This window comes from Hippopotamus amphibius, chromosome 8, assembly GCF_030028045.1.
Source record: "Hippopotamus amphibius kiboko isolate mHipAmp2 chromosome 8, mHipAmp2.hap2, whole genome shotgun sequence".
Lineage (NCBI taxonomy): Eukaryota > Metazoa > Chordata > Mammalia > Artiodactyla > Hippopotamidae > Hippopotamus > Hippopotamus amphibius.
The window spans coordinates 106,679,689-106,699,215 of record NC_080193.1 but is presented as its reverse complement, the minus strand read 5'-3'; the positions used below and the strand labels follow the sequence as shown (position 1 = coordinate 106,699,215).

The 19,527-nt window shown below is 36.3% G+C and overlaps 1 protein-coding gene across 2 annotated transcripts in view; it reads right to left on the bottom strand.

Annotated features, from left to right (window-relative positions):
• RFTN2 (raftlin family member 2) overlaps positions 1-19,527 on the bottom strand; it is a 63,438-nt gene that overhangs the window by 39,328 nt on the left and 4,583 nt on the right. For both annotated transcript variants that reach the window (XM_057747110.1, XM_057747111.1), the window contains exons 2-5: positions 9,359-9,542; positions 7,646-7,760; positions 3,266-3,545; positions 482-685 (exon numbers count right to left, since the gene is read on the bottom strand). In XM_057747110.1, the coding sequence (XP_057603093.1) occupies positions 482-685; positions 3,266-3,545; positions 7,646-7,760; positions 9,359-9,542 (783 nt within the window). The remainder of the gene's footprint in view (positions 1-481; positions 686-3,265; positions 3,546-7,645; positions 7,761-9,358; positions 9,543-19,527) is intronic.

The window sequence follows — 19,527 nt, the reverse complement described above, 5'->3', positions numbered from 1 at the left end:
AAAAGAAGATGGTTAAAAATGAAAGATAAGGGGAAGGCATGAGTAAATGTAGGTCAATGTCATTTTCTGAACCAAAGTTTATTTTTGTATACAAATTTTAGAAGAAGTCAGGTTTGAACTGGAGGACATGTTAGGTAGTGTCCAAAATTGGGCTTGTGTAATAAATTTGGACAGTAATTGTCAAATGCCATCATAAGCCTTCTGATTGTGCTGCTATAGTACATTTTATTTGGAAAATCCTACTAGTTGATCACAGTGGTTTGTCTATTCCTGATAGTCACAACCCAACAGCAAACATTACATTATGATAGTACCACACAGGATGGTTAAACTTTTAAATTAAAGCTTCATAGTTGTGTAATAATTAAAATCTATTTTCTTAGGAATAATATCTGACCTTTTAGCCACTGAATTTGAGAGGCAAAAACATTTCCACAAGTCATATTCTTTAGATATCAACATATCATAATATAAAACTTACCTTTAGATGTTTCCCAGCATACAAAAGAATCAATTAAAGACAAGCCTTGTTTATAATAAAATGTAGTTAATTCCAGCCAATCGGCATCAAGTGTGCTAACGACAGCGCCTTTTCTTGTTACTTTCATTGACAGGATGCCTTCCTGATAGGTCCAGCAGGTTGATTCATCATCAAAAACGTTGAAGACTGTATACAACTTGTTATCTGAGGATAGGTGTTCAGAAGGAAGAAAAAAGGGGAAAACTATAATTTTATTGAAAAGATTCCTAAAATCTTTTTTTAAAATTAATCATGAGCTATTTCAAGCATATAAACAAGCATAATAAAATTACCCACCACTCAGCTTTATCAAATGTTAACTAACATTGGACCATGTGTGGTTCAGATTTTTTTCAAGGAAATGAGAAATGGATGTAGTTGAGGTTCATGCTATATCTCCCCTAATCCTATTCTCCAGAAGTTGCTACTGTAATGAATTTGGTGTTTATCATTCTTATGCAAGTTCTTTTATTCTTTTAATACATATTTCTTTACATATAAAAGATATTTTGCAGTTTAAAAACAACGTTTTGCAGTTTAAAAAGTTTTTAAAAATGGTATTATACTGTATGTATCAATCTGTAAGTTGATTTTCTTGTTCAACATTATGCTTTTGAAGTGTAATTACTACATATAGATCTGATTCATTTAGTTTAACTGCTACATAGCATTCTAGTTTACTTTCCTCCTGTTGATGGACATATACATTATTTCCAAATTTTTGTTATTATAAACATCATTCATTGGACACATATGTGAGAGTGACTCCAGACTGCATACTTAGACATGAAACTGCTGGATCATATACTTTACTATAAGTTAGCAATTCTTAACTTGGGGGTCTATGCACCCACATCTATGGTTGTGTTTTAGGAAGTCTAACACCACTTGTATCACAGAGAGAGTATTAGGGGTATGTGTGTTATGCGTGTTTTTTTGGGTGAGTCTCCATGGATTTCACCAGACTCTCCAAGAGGTCTTTTGTATGTGTATTCCCCGGTCCCCCACCACGATCACTCACTCCCACTCCCCTGCACCAAAAGTTAAGAACCAATCACTGCCATAGAAAAGTTATCAAAAAGCATAGGTTTTTTTTTTTTAACAGAAATCATTTTTATTTTAATGGGCAAGAATCATTTGCATTATTATCAATTTTCTACAGTGTATAGAATTATACAAGAGATGAAAAGAAAAGTGGAAATATCCTGAAAGGTGAACTAGAGCGGACACAGAGTAATTCATTCCAATGTCCTTACTTCAAATCTCAGAATTTTTTTTCTCACAACAGAATGTGGAATCAGTAACATTCATCGTAAAACATAGTAATACATGTATTGCGACAGTGTAAGCATCAGTTTTTCTTTAATATAGAAACTAGGAAGAAAAAAGAAATTACATGATATCATAGAAAGATCTAGTCTATTTTAGATCACTGCTTTTCTAGTGGCACTGAATCTGCAAAAAGCATAGGGTCTTAAAATCAACTAAATAGAAAGCAGAATCTAAAGACTGATAATTAAGTCAAATATTGGATTTGGAACTTAAAAGATTAGGACTAGACACCTGATCTAATCAGAGTCAGGATGGGAACCAGCAGGAGTTTAAACGTAGCTGTGGGTGGAATATAGTGGGTAGCTCTCTGACCACAGCTCCAACAACTCTTGTTCACTCTTAACATTCCTAAATTTTTCACGCTGCAGGAAAATCAGGGTTGTTGTTAGCTAGGGAACTGGTAAAAAAATGGAAGGATGTTGGTGGTGGTGAGGTGGTGAGATGATGAGTTGGGAAATGCTCTGAGTCCTTTCTTAAGGAGGCTGTGCTGACCATGGTCCAGTGGGTCCCTGCCATGCATGAATATTGAGCAATCTCACCACAACCCAGAAAACTGATGCCACCAGTGTGTGTGGCCTTAGCACCAACACTGATCAAAGAATCAGTTAATAGTAGCTAACTTAATAGTCTATTCTGTGCAGGGCACCAGCCTAAGCACTTTGTAGACATCTTGTGTCTACTTCTCACAACAACACCCTTACTATAAAGACACTTAGGCAGTCTGGCTGTAGACTCTTAACTCTAAGGTGTACATGGTCTTTGATTTTCTCTATTAGTGCTTTTTAAAGCATGCCCGTAAATGTATCATAAAACTTAGAACAGTCCAAAGTACATTAAAAAATACTCTCAATTTCTTGGGAAGACTTGCTAGCTGCAAAGAAGAATAAAAGTATTGTTTAAAATTAGTTAAGAATGCAGGCACTATTGTTATATTAATTGTTTCATCGTGATGTGCATTTTAATATTCTAATTGGTGATCAAAGAAAGCCAATTAACTTCAAAGGTGAAAGCCATCCACGAAGTGGGAAAGGCCTAAACTAAAATTCTCACACACTGTTTATAGGAAGAAACATAAATCAGAACGGCTTTCTTTACAGAATCACTTTTTTGGTACACATGCACAGTTTCCATTTTACAGAGGAGTTGGTGTACGACTAAATGGGAACCAATTTTCAACACAAAGTGTCATCATGTGGATGGCATTGCATGACCACGCCAGGGATAACTATTTGGAAAGCTGCCCTACCTTATTCCAGCTGTAATAATTAAAAAGAATCATAACAAGTTTATACTTTATTCATCTTTATAATCTTTAGAGATTTAATTTGCCTCAAATGTGTTAAAAGACCCTCAAAAACATACTTTTTGCTAAATTTAAACTGACATCCCATTTCTACTCATCTTGTCTATTACCTTCTCCCTTTGTTGATTTAGAGGAATTGGGGCTGCCATCTCGTTCCATTTGACACTTTCCACTTTCATGATGTAGTTCTTCCTCAATTCCACTTTCAGATGATTGCCCACTTAACGTTCCTTCATTCCAACTTTTACAGTTTTCCTCTGAACTGTGTCTCACATGTAGTGTTGATTCTGTATCTCCATCATGGTTGGTGCCATTGCAGAATTTAAGTGGTAGATAGTGTTGTGATATGAATCCAACAAATTTCATTCCTCTTTTAGCAGCTACATTAATCTGAGGTTTAAAAAGAGATTGTAGAACAAAACATAAACTTCATTTGCATTGATTGCTTTACCAATTAAACTTTAGGCTTATTAAGGAAATCCATTAGAAAAGGTGTAAATCGACCAGTAATTAAAGGCCCATTCATAAACAAATTAATGACCTCTAATACAGCACCAGTCCTCAGACCATCTCACACTATTATCCTGATTTCTTCAAACAGAACTAATACACTTTAGAAATTGTGAAAACAAGAATTATATTTTCTCTGAAAGGTTACTATTTGGGAAGAACTAATAATCTACAGCATGATTTTTGCAGCCCTGTTAACAATGGTTTCTCCAGTTGAAGCAAAATTTAAAACTATTCTAAGAAATTCTCAAAAATAACATTATCAAATACATTTAATTAAAAAAGAAGAGACATTAATTTAAAAGCAGAAAACATACAGCCTTGTTTGCTTGATGTGGATAAAGAAAAATGTTAAAAGACTAATTCTTGACAAGTGTGTGTGTATAATGCATAAGCCCAATTAATACTACCACTCTTAAGAAGCTTTCTGATCTGCCTATATCTTGATGCTATTGTCTTCTTTCTGGGCCAAATACCCATGATTAGATTGAATCCTATTAGTTAAAGAATAGGGTTCAGAAGCACATGACATAATGACAGTGAAATCATTTGAGATCTGAAGAGTGGTTATTTTCATGCTCAGCATTTTTCTTTTTCTCTGCTTTTGCATCATTTCTTTGTTCTTTTTGTGTCCATGTCTTTCTTCTGTGTTAAACTGATAGTTTTTTTCAGAGCAGGCACTATCTTACTCATTTTGGTATTGCAGTGTTTTGTACCTATAGGTGCTCTATAAGTACTTGTTAAATAAGTTAAAATGGAGAAATAGCAACATCTTTTATACAGCTATTGTTTTTTTTCTTTATATAAACTTTATTTTTATTATTTTATACAACCTTCATAACAGTATGGAAGATATTATCATTATTATCTCATTTCTTTTTTTTTTTTTCTCTTTTTAAGCTCTTTATTGGAATATAATTGTTTACACTCTTGTACCAGCTTTTGAGGTACACCAAAGTGAATCAGCTGTATTTATACATATATCCCCATATCTTGTTCCTCCTGTAACTCCCTCCCTCCCTCCCTGTCCTGGTCCTCTAAGGCATCACCCATCATCGAGCTGACCTCCCTTTGTTATACAGCAATTTCCCACTAGCTATCTATTTTACAGTTGGTAGTGTATATATGTCTATGCTACTCTCACTTCGTCCCAGATTCCCCTTCGCCCCTAGCTCCCCCCACCCCATGTCCTCCAGTCCATTCTCTGCATCTTCATCCTTATTCTTGCCCTGTCACTGGGTTCATCAGTACCATTTTTTTTTTTTTAGATTCCGTATATATGAATTAACATACGGTATTTGTTTTTCTCTTTCTGGCTTACTTCACTCTGTATGACAGTCTCTAGGTCTATCCATCTCATTACATATAGCTCCATTTCATTCCTTTTTATGGCTGAGTAATATTCCATTGTATATATGTGCCACATCTTCTTTATCTGTTCATCTGTTGATGGGCATTTAGGTTGCTTCCATGTCCTGGCTATTGTAAATAGCTGCCACTGTTTTAAACATTTTAAGTGTTTTAAATTTACCTGGGAGGGGAAGAAAAAGTTATGATGGAGGTTGCCAGTGGAAACATCTATAGTCAGAAATAAAATGGAAAGAAAAAGGCCAGGAAGAAGCAGGGTGAAACCACACAGCAATGTGTAATTGAAGGGGGTGACTGTAACTCAGCTCTGGCCCGACGAGGAGGGAACTCTGAGACAAACAGAGGGTGTAGGTATACGGAGCTAGGACAAAAGCTGCTGACACAATGTCATTTACTCCTATCAATAAACACATTAAGATTGTGACACCCCAAGAAGCCTCAAAAATAACCATAAATTGTCCTTTATATCAGGTGTCATGGGAGAGAAGAAGGAGGTGGTAAGGAGGCAGGTAGAAACCTGTAAATTTATCGTCACTGCTCTCTCTAGGTCTTATTTGTTGATTTGGGTGAAAAAGTGCAGAAGACTTTATTACTTTATCTGGAAAAGTCTGGTATCATATAGAGTATTATTGTCTTTTCTGTTTTTTAAGTTGGAAGATTGATACTTTTAATGTTATTTTTATTTAAAAATCCTGGGGAAAACACTTGTAAATCTAAATTTAAAAAAGAGCAAACATTGATATAATGTTAAAATGACTTAAAGTGTGGCTGTTTAATAATCAACTCTTTATATAAGGCAGTCGTTCAAAAATAATATTTGGCACTCATCTATTGCTCTTGTTCATACACGGGGCAATGTTCAAATATTTCACGTGCTATTTTTCCTGAAGCTTTTCTCTTCATAAAATAACACCATTACTCTAATGGCTGAAATAACAGTACTTTCCTGTTTAAAGAGATCTTTAACTGTGTCCAGGAAGTCAAAAGCAAAACAAGGGCCCTCATGATGATCTATTAAGACTAAATTAGCAGTTACATTTTTGTGTCTGTAGTGGATTTATTCCCAGAAAAAAATTTTTTTTCCCAGAATAGTAGTAGTAAATAATATGTGTACCTTGTTTATAAAAATCTACTTTCAAAGACTGTTTCTGAAAAACTTTACTAAATGGTGACTTTATATCTAAAGGGGAGATATCATCGTCAGTTATAACTGACCAAACACAAACCACAGATAATCTTAAACACAGCCATTTAAAGCTTGGAAACAACAATAGAAACAGTGAACAAATTTCACAGTTTCTTATTTGACAGGAAATGCCTTAGGTTTTTCGCTGTATTCATTTAAGCAGAAGCTAAACATTATACATATGTCAATGCAACTAAAATTAAAAAAAAAACTCACTTTCACCATCAAATCCTGTCAATTTAGAATACTTATGAAAGTACAATTCTTTTTCTTGGTTTTAATCAATATACATATAGTGTTCAATTTTACATCTAAGGTTCAATTGAGTTATATTGAATAGAATTTTTTCTCTCAACAGTCAACATAGTTGTCATGTTCAATGCCCATAAAATATCCTGTCTTATTGACAGACCATTGCTTCCTTCTTAGTTTTCCAATTGTTGAGAATTTGGCCCCTACTCACTGTTGATTAAAATATCTTTGTATAAACATGATTTTTTCTTTTTCAATTAATTTCTTCGAATAGATTCCTAAAAAGGAAATTACTGGGTCAGACAATAAAACAAGACATGATTCTTATTACCAAATTGGTATTCAGAAACACTGTACTAATTTATGACAATACCAATTGCATTGTATATGAATGTATATGATTGTTGTCTTAAAGGTCTTTCCAACACTGAATATGTTCCATTTACTTTCTCAGTTAATACTGGTGAGGTATTACTTCTCAGTTTTTATTTACATTAAAAATTATTAGGTTGAACACTTTGCCAAATGTCTCTTCATTATTTGTGTTTCTTTTTGTATTTTCTGTCCATGGGTTCTGTCTGTGCATTCAAGAGTGAATATACTTTCACGCGCTTGCATTCATTTCATGTATATTCTGAAAACGAAACTTCCGTAAGACACATTTGTTGTGGATTCCCCCCCAGCCCATTCTTTTTTTTTCCTAGTATATATCTTATATTTATATTTAAACTTTCATTTAAACTCAAATTCCTCAATCTATTCATAATTAAATACGTCCACTCTTTCATTTTCTTTCAGATTTTTTGCACTTGAAAAAAATTAACTCTTTATCTCACGTGAAATATATGAAGTCTGTTTTCTACAGAACAATTGCCCATTTGCCCAGCAGCACTTGCTAACTAATGGTTGTTCCCCTACTTTATTTCATCAGGTTTGTTATGGAAGTTCTTATATGTATATATATTTATTTCTGGCATTTTCATTCTGTTTCACTGGTCTGTATTTCTGTTTTTAACTCTACAATTTGGTACATGTGCTTCAATTTGTTTTAAATTCTGGTAGACTAAATCATGTATCATTTTCCTGTTCTTTTTAAAGTAGGAAAGGAAACTGATGAAAAAGAAATATGAAATATTTGTCAATAACTCGTGAAAAAAATGTACACTTTTAGTACCTTTTCTATCAGTTCTTTTGCTACATCATTTGTTTGTGTCTCATAAGTTAGAGGACATTCCTCAATCACAAGCCTTGGGCGTCTTTGTCCACTGGGTGCTGTTGAATGCTTCGTGCTGTAACAGAAAATATGTTTATGGTTGGGAGCGAGTCAACTGCTGATTTTTAGCTAATATGCTCATGTGAAAATGAGTGAGCAACTCACGAATAAGGTCAAGGCAATCCTTTTTCTTTGTTATTTCAACCCCAATGGCTGTCTTCTTATGTAAAAATATCAGAAAAACACAATAACTTCAAATTATTTAGATTTCCTTAATTAAATTTCTAATTTAACATGGAAGAAGAAATCCACATCTGTTGTTTTGATAAGTTATGAGAAATGATTTTAGATCACTGTTATAACTCATTATTGTACAAAAGCACAAGTAACAATCCTATTTAAGTGCAGATAAATATTGTCCTGTCTCTTTTCTTTTTCTTCTTTTCTGATCTTCACCACTTGCTTATTCTTAGCCTTGGCAGTGTACTGCTAAATCTATTTGAAGTAATGGTAAAGAGAAAAATAATTTATAATGGTTTATAAGACTTGTAATTATGACATGTGTTGCAAATGTGTGGTAAATGGCATATTTACTTAGTAATGCTTGAATTAGTAAATATCTGATGAGGTGCCCTGTCATGGTGAAAGCTGCTTGTGTACATGCCCTCTCAGACGTGTATAAGAGTATAAGTGGGCAGTTAGTTACTCAGTAGCAGACAGGGTCCCTAAAAAGCACATCTGGGATTTTTTAAAGTTCTTCCCCCCTCCCCGCCCCCGCAATTTTCCTGTTTTCTCTCTTTTCCTCTTATTTTATTTTCCCTTCTCTGCTTAGCCCTTTCACAGTTAAAGTGATTATTAGTCCATTGCTATAAAGATAAAACACAGTTTTCACTATGGTCTTTGAGATGATTTTGATATAGTTGAAGAGCTGTGTAAAGAAAATTTAATATGTTAATCAAAGACATTGGTCTGGTTATTTTCTTTCTTTTTTTTTTTGGTTATTTTCGTTCTTCATTGGAAGAAGCAACAGGATTTTGATTACTTTCAAATGTACAAGCTTGGTCGGCAAAAATGTTTGTAGTATTGTTTGGAAAAGCAGCTATTAAAAAAGTTAAGAAAGACCTAAAATGGATGAATTTTCCATCCTATTTTTTGGAAAAAGCTGATAAGAGATCTATCCAGTTTGTGAGAACTTGGCATGTAGGCCTTTTTGCTGTAAAAGTTTTGGAAGTTGGAGATAGTCTCTCTTGCCACTACTAATAAAACAATATAGGACGGTTAAAAAAAATGCTCAGTGAAAGTGGACTTGTTCAGTCAGTTCTTTTAGCCTAGTGATAAGATGTAGCTAATTGATACTCCCGCATCTGCTGAAGCTGCTATAGGAGCTTTCAGGTGCTTCTTGAGTCTATTTTCCTTTCCCTTTGTTCACTGACATCCTTACCTAGGACCTGTTTGTCTGCAAGGGGCTAAATCTATGACTAGTTTTAAGGGAGGAGATTTAAGTTTCCTTCTCCCAATCCAGGTTCAACCTCCAGAAAATGTGCCTTAAACCAAAACCCCTAATTATCCTTTATTCTCCATCACTTTGTTCAAACTTTCTTTTCTTTTAGCCAAAGAAAGCTGTCTCTCTCAGCAGCTTCTTAGCATGACAGTTTCCTTGAGCACCAGGCTTACCTTAATTTCAAGCGTGATAGTACCACCCTGTATAGGTAACTTGCAGGCAGGTGTTTTTGCTGCCCCACAGGTTGTATAACAGGATGAATAGCCCCGACAATATATCCTTTAAGATAGTAGTCTTCCACTTTTGTTACTATATCCAGAAGTGAATTTATCTTGATGACTTCTGGGTTTGGTGAAGCTGAAATATCAAATGCAAACAGACATTTGTACATTCATAAAGTTGAATTATACATTATTTCTAACTACATATGATAGTACTAATGAATAAGAAACATCCATATGATTTAATCTCAAAGTTAAACTAGCAGGTACTATATATTTTCTAAGTTAATTTCAGAAACACCAAAAGTAGTCTTAGGAGCTGGCAGACGTATAGTATCACCAATGTGTCTTAAAGTAGAAATACAATGCCTTATATATATTTTTTTCAAATAAGGCAGTTTTATTTTTTAGGACTTCATAAAGTCCTAAAAGTGACTTTATTCCCATTAATAAATATTGAGTGACTATATTTCCATTAATAGATACTAAAGGCATGCATAAGAGAAACAATATTAAGTTGAAGAGCCAATTGTTTGAACAAGATGAGATGCATAATTTCTTAAGCATGATATTCATACAAATCTAAACATTAAAAATGGGAGAAATGACATTTGTTAAGCAAGAATTGCCAAGTGCTTTCTTATTTCCAATTACATTTCAAAAACATCGTGTTTTAAGTTTCTCTGGGAAACTAAAAATATGGTTTCTTATGGAACTTATATAAACACTTGAGTAAAGAAACTGAAAAATTAAAGGCATCTAGAAGTTCTTCTTGGTAAAAGTAAGAATTCTAAATGTAGAGGAAATTTAAATGCAAAATTGATATGCAGTTGAAACATTCCTTTGAATCAGGGCAAACCTGTAGAAACTACAGTATAGTACAATCTGTACAGTTTTCAGTAAAAGGAAAAGGGTGTGTTATATGGGAAAATGAATGTTCTAGCAGTATTAATTTTAAAAACAGCTTCATTTTCTGTGACAATATTTCTCATTTTCTGGAAAACAACCAAGAATTAATACACATAAATAGAGCTGCAATTTTGCTATCTCTTGAATAACGAAACATATGAAATTAACTCCAGGTAGGGGCAGTGCTGGCTGTTGGCCTTCTGTCAGTGTGGTTAGTGCTGTCCAGCAAAGAGCTGCTGTTAATTGCACAAACACAGGAAGCAGACAAGGAAGAAGGGTCAGAGGAAATCCCCACCTCCTCTTACATTAATATCCACATGATGGAACAGAAATCCACCACTTGGATTCACGTGGTGAATCACGCCAACTTCTCAAATGAAAACAAAGCATTCAAAGAAAAGTTATATAAACCAAGATGAATCCATTTACTCAAATTTTCATCCTCTTTTGGATTTAAACTAATCTACAATATATTTTCATCATTATGAATAGGAATAAAAACAAAGAGAATGATCCTGGGCTTGGAAGAAACATCTGGATTTCATTGCAAAATGACCCAGTTCTGCCTTGTTGTGTGGCAATCACTCTGTGATTCATTTGGTTTTACTTTTTTAGTATCTTAACTACAAACCCTGATTTTCAAATAAAGGAACTAAAAAAACTATAAAATAGAATAAACTGTTAAGACTAAGGAATGAAACATAGCCTAAACTTATTTTTAGAACTATATACTAATCCTACAAAATTTTAAAGAAAATTTACACCTTTTAATGGATCTCATGGCTTATTGTAGAAAATGGAAATGCAGGATAGAAAAGAGTCTTCCTAGCCTGGCCTCTGTCTACTTATTCAGGCTTCACTCTTGTCATCCTTTTTCTTGTACGTCTTGCTTTGGCAGGACTGAACTACTGGAGTCCCTGAACCTGGCATACTGTTTCATGCTGCCAGAACTTCATTTCCTTTCCTGCTCCCCAAGTTGAGTTAATCATTCCTTTCTCTGTGCTGTGCATTATACTAGTTCCCTTATTAATCTGTACTATAGTTACTTGTTTATGTGTTTGTCTCTGTTGTTAGACTGAGAATTCCTTAAGAGCATAAAACCAGAATCACTAACCATGACTAGAAACTTACATATGAATAAATACAACAAAAAGAAAGTACTTATTGGATTCTAGCTGGATACTGTTTTCTACCACGGACTGAGCCACAGCTCTGCTCTCTCTTTATTGAAAGGGAGAATTAGTCAGAGAGGTATTAAAGACATAATAACTCCAAATTGATTGGAAGGCTTAAAAAGAACTGAAAAGGGCACGGCTTTCTGACTATAAGAGTCAACGTTATTAATTCTGTGTTTGTGTGTATAACCTTTTTTTAAAATTTATTTGTTATTTTTTGGGGGGTACACCAAGTTCAATCATCTGTTTTTATACACATATCCCCATATTCCCTCCCTCCCTCAACTCCCCCCCCCACCCTCCCTCGAGTCCCCCCCACCCGTGTGTATGACTTAAAAGCATCTCATGTCTGGTGCTAAGTCTTTTGATAGAGGCTTGAAACCCCTACTGGGATAGAAGTAGCAGAGACACAGTAATGGTAGTAAGGGGGACAGATGACATCAGAGGGAATAAAATGAATTATAAAACTAGATAATAGAACCGTAAAAACTTTACAATCTGAGGTCACTTAAAGGACTTTCTACACTTCATTGGTCCAGTTGATAATGATAATTAGATCACTGCCTCCATTCCACTGTTTCAGAACAAGGTTTTCAAAGACAGAATTTTGTAACATGTTAATACAATCACCAAGAAGATAGCTATAACAGAATGACACTGATGCTTAAAGAGGTTCCTGTTCAGATAGAGAATGTATTTCTAAGGAACACTTTGTTTTCTGGTGATGTCAGAGAAATTTTGTGTCAATGGAACAAATCCAGCTTTTCTGGTCTAATCTGCATCCTCTTGCACTCTCAATAAAGTAAGGTTATTGTCTTGAGTTCAATACAAAAGAAATGTTAATGCATGAAACACACAAATACACACACACGCACACACAGGTTTTGGGAGGAATGACAAACTGAGAAATCCAGGAAAGTTACAAAGGGAGAAAAAAAATTGTACATCAATACTAAAAAGCATATCTAAACATAAGTTTTTGTAAAAGATCATGTCATTTTGGGCCCAGTGCTTTACATTAATTATTCAACTATCTCAAATGTGCATATTCTTCTATTTGGAGGTCTGTGTCTTTTGATAAATAGCACTCAGCATAGACATGACAATTACAGTAAGTGCTTAAAAAATACTTGTTAAAGGACCAACTGAATGAAAAATTGGTCGTAACATTAACATAGTCAATAAACAGAGCTCCAGGGTGCTCATGGAGCAGTAGTTTAGGAAATAGACTCCGGGGGGGAATTCCCTGCCGATCTAGTGGTTAGGACTCCAAGCTTTCACTGCTGAGGGCTGGGGTTCGATCCCTGGTTGGGGAACTAAGATCCCACAAGCCAAAAAAAAAGAAAAGAAAAAAAAAAAAGACTCTAGGACCAGATTGCCTGCATGCAAATTCCAGCTCTGTCACTTACTAGCCTGGCAAGGTACTTTGCACCCATGTGCCTCGGTTTCCTCATCTGCAAGGTGAGAATAATAATAGAGTCTACTCTATAGGGTTGTTAGGATTAAATAAATTTATATTTGTCCTAGAAAGTATCCGGCATGTAGCATGTGCTATACAGCTGTTGGTTGCTTTGTTAAATAAAGTCCCCCGCCTTGGAAAGAGAGGCAGCACACTGTTCTCACTAAGCGCATTAGGATCTGGAAGCGAATCGCCTGGGCTCAACTCATGCCATTTACTAGATCTGGAACAAGTTACCACTCTGACACAGGGACAAATAATAGTATTAACTTCATAGAGTTGCTTCAATAGAACTGTAAAACATGAGCCCAGGGCCTGGTACAAAGCAAACACTAAAATATCAGCAATGTACCTATTTGTTGGTGGCCCAGCTCAGAAAAGATAGTTTGGAATGAAGTTGTCCTCAGAGATAAGTCAGTGTTGGCTTAAAAAAATCTCCAGGCAGATCATTGTAGAGATCTGGATTTGTTCCAAAAGCCCAGCCTGGCTCCCCATCTGTAGAATTCGATATTAGAGGCCCCTAACTCATGCTCTAGATCTCAGGTCCCTAACTCACCCTGTAGATTAGGTGTCCCCAGGTCGCACTCCAGATCAGGGTCCCTAACTCACAATGATCTACTATACTGAGTCCCAGAATCAAATGTCCAAAGGTATCAGGCTGATAAAACAAAGAAAGGGGCTGTGCTGAAGGAGAGACCTGGGGAAGACTTAATACTTCATCCAAGAGTACAGCAGCCCTGGCCCCATGCTGCCATGTGGGCATGTGGGCCTGGTGTTGCTGGATCTTTTATTTTTTAAGAAAATCCTCAAATCCAGATTCTTATGTAATATCTACCAATTTTTAAGTGACAGTTAATTCAAATATCTTAACACTACATATACCAAGTGAGACCTGTCTAAAGGCTGAATATGGCCCATGCCCTCGTTGGTCTTCAACTTCTCCTCTGGATCACCCCAGGGATTCTGCAGACCAGAGCCGGCCCACGTCCAGGCCAGGCCACCGAAACCACCTTAGACAGTGTTCAGCATCCTGGCATGCAGAAAGTGATCCACATCTTCCTCATTAGTGTAGACAGGAGGATGATGGTGATAGGAGGGCTGGGGTTAACTCTATCCACAAATCGTCCTTCTTATCCTACATTGTGACTTACTTCAAACATGCCAGTGTCATTCAAGAAAGGTAAACCCAGGAGCAAGGAAAGGAGAAATAAATCTGGGAATTTTGTTGAGAACTTCCTTTCATGTAATCCCCTCAGCTCTTAATAATGTTTTAAACTGTGCTGAAAGGAGACTGGCAGCCTGATTCAGCTCAGAGATGTGAGGAAGGGGTGAGCTGTGCACACAGAGTGAGGCATTTTCATCAGTGCTCACCACAGAGAATAATTATGTCTCTACGATAGGCTTAGTGTTTGAAGCCAAGCCTTTGATTTGATGTCCTTATACTGGGGCAGTAATATCAGAGACTCTATTACTTTTTAAACACAGGAAATTAAGGGGGAGGTGTGGTCGTTTTGGCTAGAATTGAACAGCACAGGCAGTTAGCAGCAGCTGCAAGCCATCTCGCTCCTCTTAGCTCCCCAGCCACTGCCAGTTCCTTCTCAGTTCCTCAGGAGAAGGAACAAATGGTGTTGTTGACAGCATTAATGGGTGGGGTTGGTTGCTGTTCAATCAATGCTACATGATTTGTAAAAGCTTTGTTATACCTTACAAGGCTATTGTGAAGAACTGGTGAAGGAAAGTATTTTGTAGTTGCTTTGAAAACTACACATGCAGAGTGGATTTTTCTGATTAAAATTGAAACATGCTGAAGGTTAAGCAACATTCTATCATTTATCCTTATAGTTTCTGAAATAAAATATCAATAGAAATTTTTTATGGTCCTTTGCTTAAAAGCTTCATAGACAAAGACCAAATTTTAAAAACAGAAAAAAAATTCACATTCTAGTAAAAAGCTAAGAACTTGTTCAATGCCAAAAGCTTTGCTCTGATGATGTAACTCTATGAAAATAGTCCAAGACATATATATGTTCTTTCCACCAATTTACTTCTGAAGATTGGTATGTATTTTTTAAATATTTATGAAACATTGTTTCCTCAGATAAAAATGTTGTACTAAAACTGGCAAGCAATTTTACCACATTTTCAAACGGGAACAGACTGTCAACTCCATATTATATCTAGCAATTATAGTAAAGAATAATAAGTAACATATACCAAGTACATATTCTGTGCCAGGTACTACGTGAAGTGCTTTACATGCCTAATCTTAATTAGCCCTTACAAAAACTCTACAAGGTAGATATTATCATTATTCTCAGATGAGGAAACTCAGGAAGAGAGAGATTTGATAACTTGCCCAAATTGTTAGTGAGCGGTAAGGCTGTAGTTGAACCAGACAGAATGACTCCAAAGCCAGTACGTCCTAGCACCTACAGGAAAGTAAAACTTCATTGATTTGCATTATTGTTAATTCAGAATTTGTGAATGTTCTTTCCACCAATTTACTTCTGAAGATTGGTAGGTATTTCAGACATGAGCTGTGCTAAAGCTTTTGACTACTATAAATTGTTAAGCGATCTAATGTACAGATATTAAAAGGAATATCTGGATTCCTCTATTTATCAAAATGTTTTAAATTACTTAGAAAGATTATTATATAAATAATATCCAAATTTACATAACTTTTATGTTTTCAATAAAAGCTGCCATCTTTGTAGTCACTCATTAATATATTTAATTGAAGTAATACAATTGTAGTTTTGAAATACACTCAAACTCCAAGGAACTACATAGTCATAATTACAGGCAGATATGCAAAAGATCAAAGTATGACCATTAAAAACTCCTGCAGCCTGTGTTTCACTGCTGCTTCCTTCATGTGCTGTGCTCAACCTGTTCTGTTTACTTGTAGTCCCCAGAAAAACCATAAAATTTTCTCTTCTTTCTGAGTCTGTACATCTTGCCTTTCAGCCTTTTCTGAGTCTGTACATCTCATCTTTCAGTCTTGTTTGCCTCATCCCCGCTTCTTACTCAGCCTTTTTTTTAACCTTTAAAAAAATCTTGTGTGGGGGTGGAAATGTAACATACAAAAAGAGTGCACAAAACATACTTAAAATTGCCAACATTTGGTAACCACCATCCATTCAAAAATCAGAAAATGGCGGGCACTGCAGAAGCCTCCCTTTCTGCCTTTTTCCATCACAACCCCCCTCTCCTGCTCTGTGCTACCTTGACTTTTTTTTTTTTTTTAACACCTTGACTTTTATGGTCCTCACTTTCTTGCTCTTCTTTTTAGTTTACTATGCAAGAATGCAAGTAAACACTGTAGTTCAGTTTTGCCAATTTTTGGAGCTTTATATGAACGGAATCATATAGTATGTACATTTGTGTCTATTTTCTTTCGCTGAACATTAAGCTCATGAGATTCATCTTGTGCAGCCTGTGTAGTTGTAGTTTGTCTTCATTGCAGTATAGTAGAGGACAGCAAAGTAATGCCTACAGCCTATTTTGGTGCATATGGTATGTTGGTTCTACATTGGTAGAGCTCAGTGGTAGCGATAGAGACCACATGGCTCACAAGGCCTAAAATATTACTATCCGGCCCTTTTCAGAATAAGTTGGCTGACTTCTGCAGTATAGTGTTGCATTGTATGAGTTTACCACAATTTATTTTCCCAGTCTCTTGTTCATGGATTTCCGAGTTGTTCACACTTTTGGGGCTATTACAAACAGCACTTCTATCAACATGCTCGTATGTGGTGCACGGAAGCACACGCTTCCACTGGGTATATGTATCTTCGCTAACTAGATAATGACAAAGCATTTTTTGTTTTTTTTGAAATGGTTGTACCAATTTACCAACACCTGGTATTAGCAATCTTTTGACATTTTAACCATTTTGGATGATTTGTACTGGTTTTTCACTGTGGTTTTAACATGCATTTTTTTCCCGATTACTAATGAGGCTGAGCACAGTTTCATATGTTTATTGACCATTTGGATTTCCTATTTCATCAGCTACCTGTGCAAGTTCCTTGTCCATTTTTCTATTGGGCTGTCGTTTCCTTTTTGATTTTCAGTTGTATTTTATACATTCTGGATACAAATCTTTGTCTAAGTCCCACTCCTTCTTTATTTTTTTTATTTATTGTTTTTTTGGCGTGTGGGCTTAGTTGCTCTGCTGCATGTGGGATCTTCCTGGAGCAGGGATCGAACCAGAGTCCTCTGCATTGACAGGCGGATTCTTAACCACTGTGCCACCTAGGAAGCCCCTACTCCTTCTTTAGGTCAGATGAGGTGGCACTTCTTTTAAGGAGTCTTTCTGGATCCTGCCAATCAGGTGGAGGTGATCTTCTTTCTGCTTCTATAACCCTCAGTCTTCTAACAAAGCCTGTATCACCGCATAGAATCTGCACTGTAAGTGGATGATTACTCATCAGGGCGCCTCAGCAGGATGCTCCCTAGAGTGCAGGTTTGCAGAAATCAAGGACTAGGCTTTACTTAACTCTGTATACTCATTCTGAGCTCAGTAGGTGCTCATTAAGTGTTTTTATTTTATTTTTGGCTATGTTAGGTCTTCGTTGCTGTGCGCGGGCTTTCTCTTGTTGTGGTGAGTGGGGGCTACTCTTCTTTGTGGTGCGCGAGCTTCTCAGTGCAGTGGCTTCTCTTGTTCCAGAGCAAGGCTCTAGGCTCTCGGGCTTCAGTAGTTACAGCACGTGGGCTCAGTAGTTGTGGCACGTGAGCCCTAGCGTGTGCAGGTTTCTGTAGTTGTGGCATGCGGGCTCAGTATTTGTGGTGCACGGGCTTAGTTGCTCTACTGCATGTGGGCTTCCTGGACCAGGGATTGAAGCTGTGTCCCCTGCACTGGCAGGTAGATTCTCTCTCTCTCTTTTTTTAAGAACTTTTATTGAGATACAACTGACATACAATAAACTGCATATATTTAAAGTGTACAATTTGATATTTTTTTTCTTATTAGTAATGTGTATATGGCAATCCCAATCTCTCAATTCATCCCACCCCAACCCCCCCCGCCCCCCAATTTGGTGTCCATATGTTTGTTCTCTAGATCTGTGTCTCTATTTTGGCAGGCAGATTCTTAAACACTGTGCCACTAGGGAAGTCCCAAGTAAGTGTTAGTTCAAAGAATAAATAGCTGAATTGGGAGATTGTGATAGACATATATACACTATTGACACTGTGTAAAATAGATAACTAATGAGAACCTACTGTATAGCACAGGGAACTCTACTCAATGCTCTGTAGTGACCTAAGTGGGAAGGAAATCCAAAAAAAGAGGGGATATATATACGATAGCTGATTCACTTTGCTGTACAGTAGAAATTAACACATTGTAAAGCAACTATACTCCAATAAAAATTAAAAAAAACAAAACAAATGTCCACCCAGATATAAGAAAAAAGCCACCAATATAATGTAGATTGCCAACAGAAATGTATTTTCTCCCAACATCAATATTTATTTAAGCAAGTCAACTGTATGCTATTATTAGAGATTCCCTCCTCCCCCAGGACAGAATGGGATCTTTCTCTCCCACAACAGTCTGAGATTGTGAGGTTTTACCATTTTTCTAAAGCAAAATATCTCACTATTTCAAACATAAGAGAAGTCCTAGCTTTCTCAGCTGGTAGGAATTTGGGCCAGGCACCATGACAGAGATTATGTTAATGCTTGAGTAAATTTAGTCATCTTTATTATAAATTTCTTTTTATATAGCACTTTACATTTGAAAATCTTTTGACTGCTTGAGGAAATACTCAAGAACTTATTAGATTCAGGTGGGCATAGAAAATTTAGCTGGACTGACCTTTTTTCTTTCCTTCCTTCCCTCATTTCTGATACTTTATTCATCTCTTGGTGATTTTTAAATGCATTCCCTTCAGTGCTGTATCTTCATTCTTCTTCAAAGTTCTCTAGTATTTAAAATTACTGACCAAAGACTTCCCTGGTGGCTCAGTGTTAAGAATCCGCCTGCCAATGTAGGGAACACAGGTTCGAGCCCTGGTTTGGGGAGATCCCACATGCCACAGAGCAACTAAGTCTGTGCGCCACAACTACTGAGTCTGTGCTCTAGAGCCCGTGAGCCACGACTACTGAGCCCATGTGCCATAACTACTGAAGCCCAAGAGCCTAGAGCCTGTGCTCCACAACAAAAGCAGCCACCGCAATGAAAAGCCAGTGTACAGTTATGAAGAGTAGGCCCCACTTGCCGCAACTAGAGAAAGCCTGAGTGCAGCAACGAAGACCCACCACAGTCAATAAATAAATAAATAAATAAATAAATTTATTTAAAAAATCACCTTATTAAAAAATTATTGACCATTTCTTGCTTTTTGAAACCCTCCCTTTCCTTGTGTTCTCTGATGCTGTACGGTTGCAATTGTCCTTATTCTTTGTCATTTTTGTTGAGTTGTCCTAAATATGCCTAATATGTCTGATGACTCAGCCCAAGACACTTATGCTCTGCCCATGTTCTCCTCTTTAAGGCTTTACTTCAATTCCTTCTGGAAGTCATCATGTCCAGCCGTACACCTGTAACTCTCTCTGCCAGGAAGTTC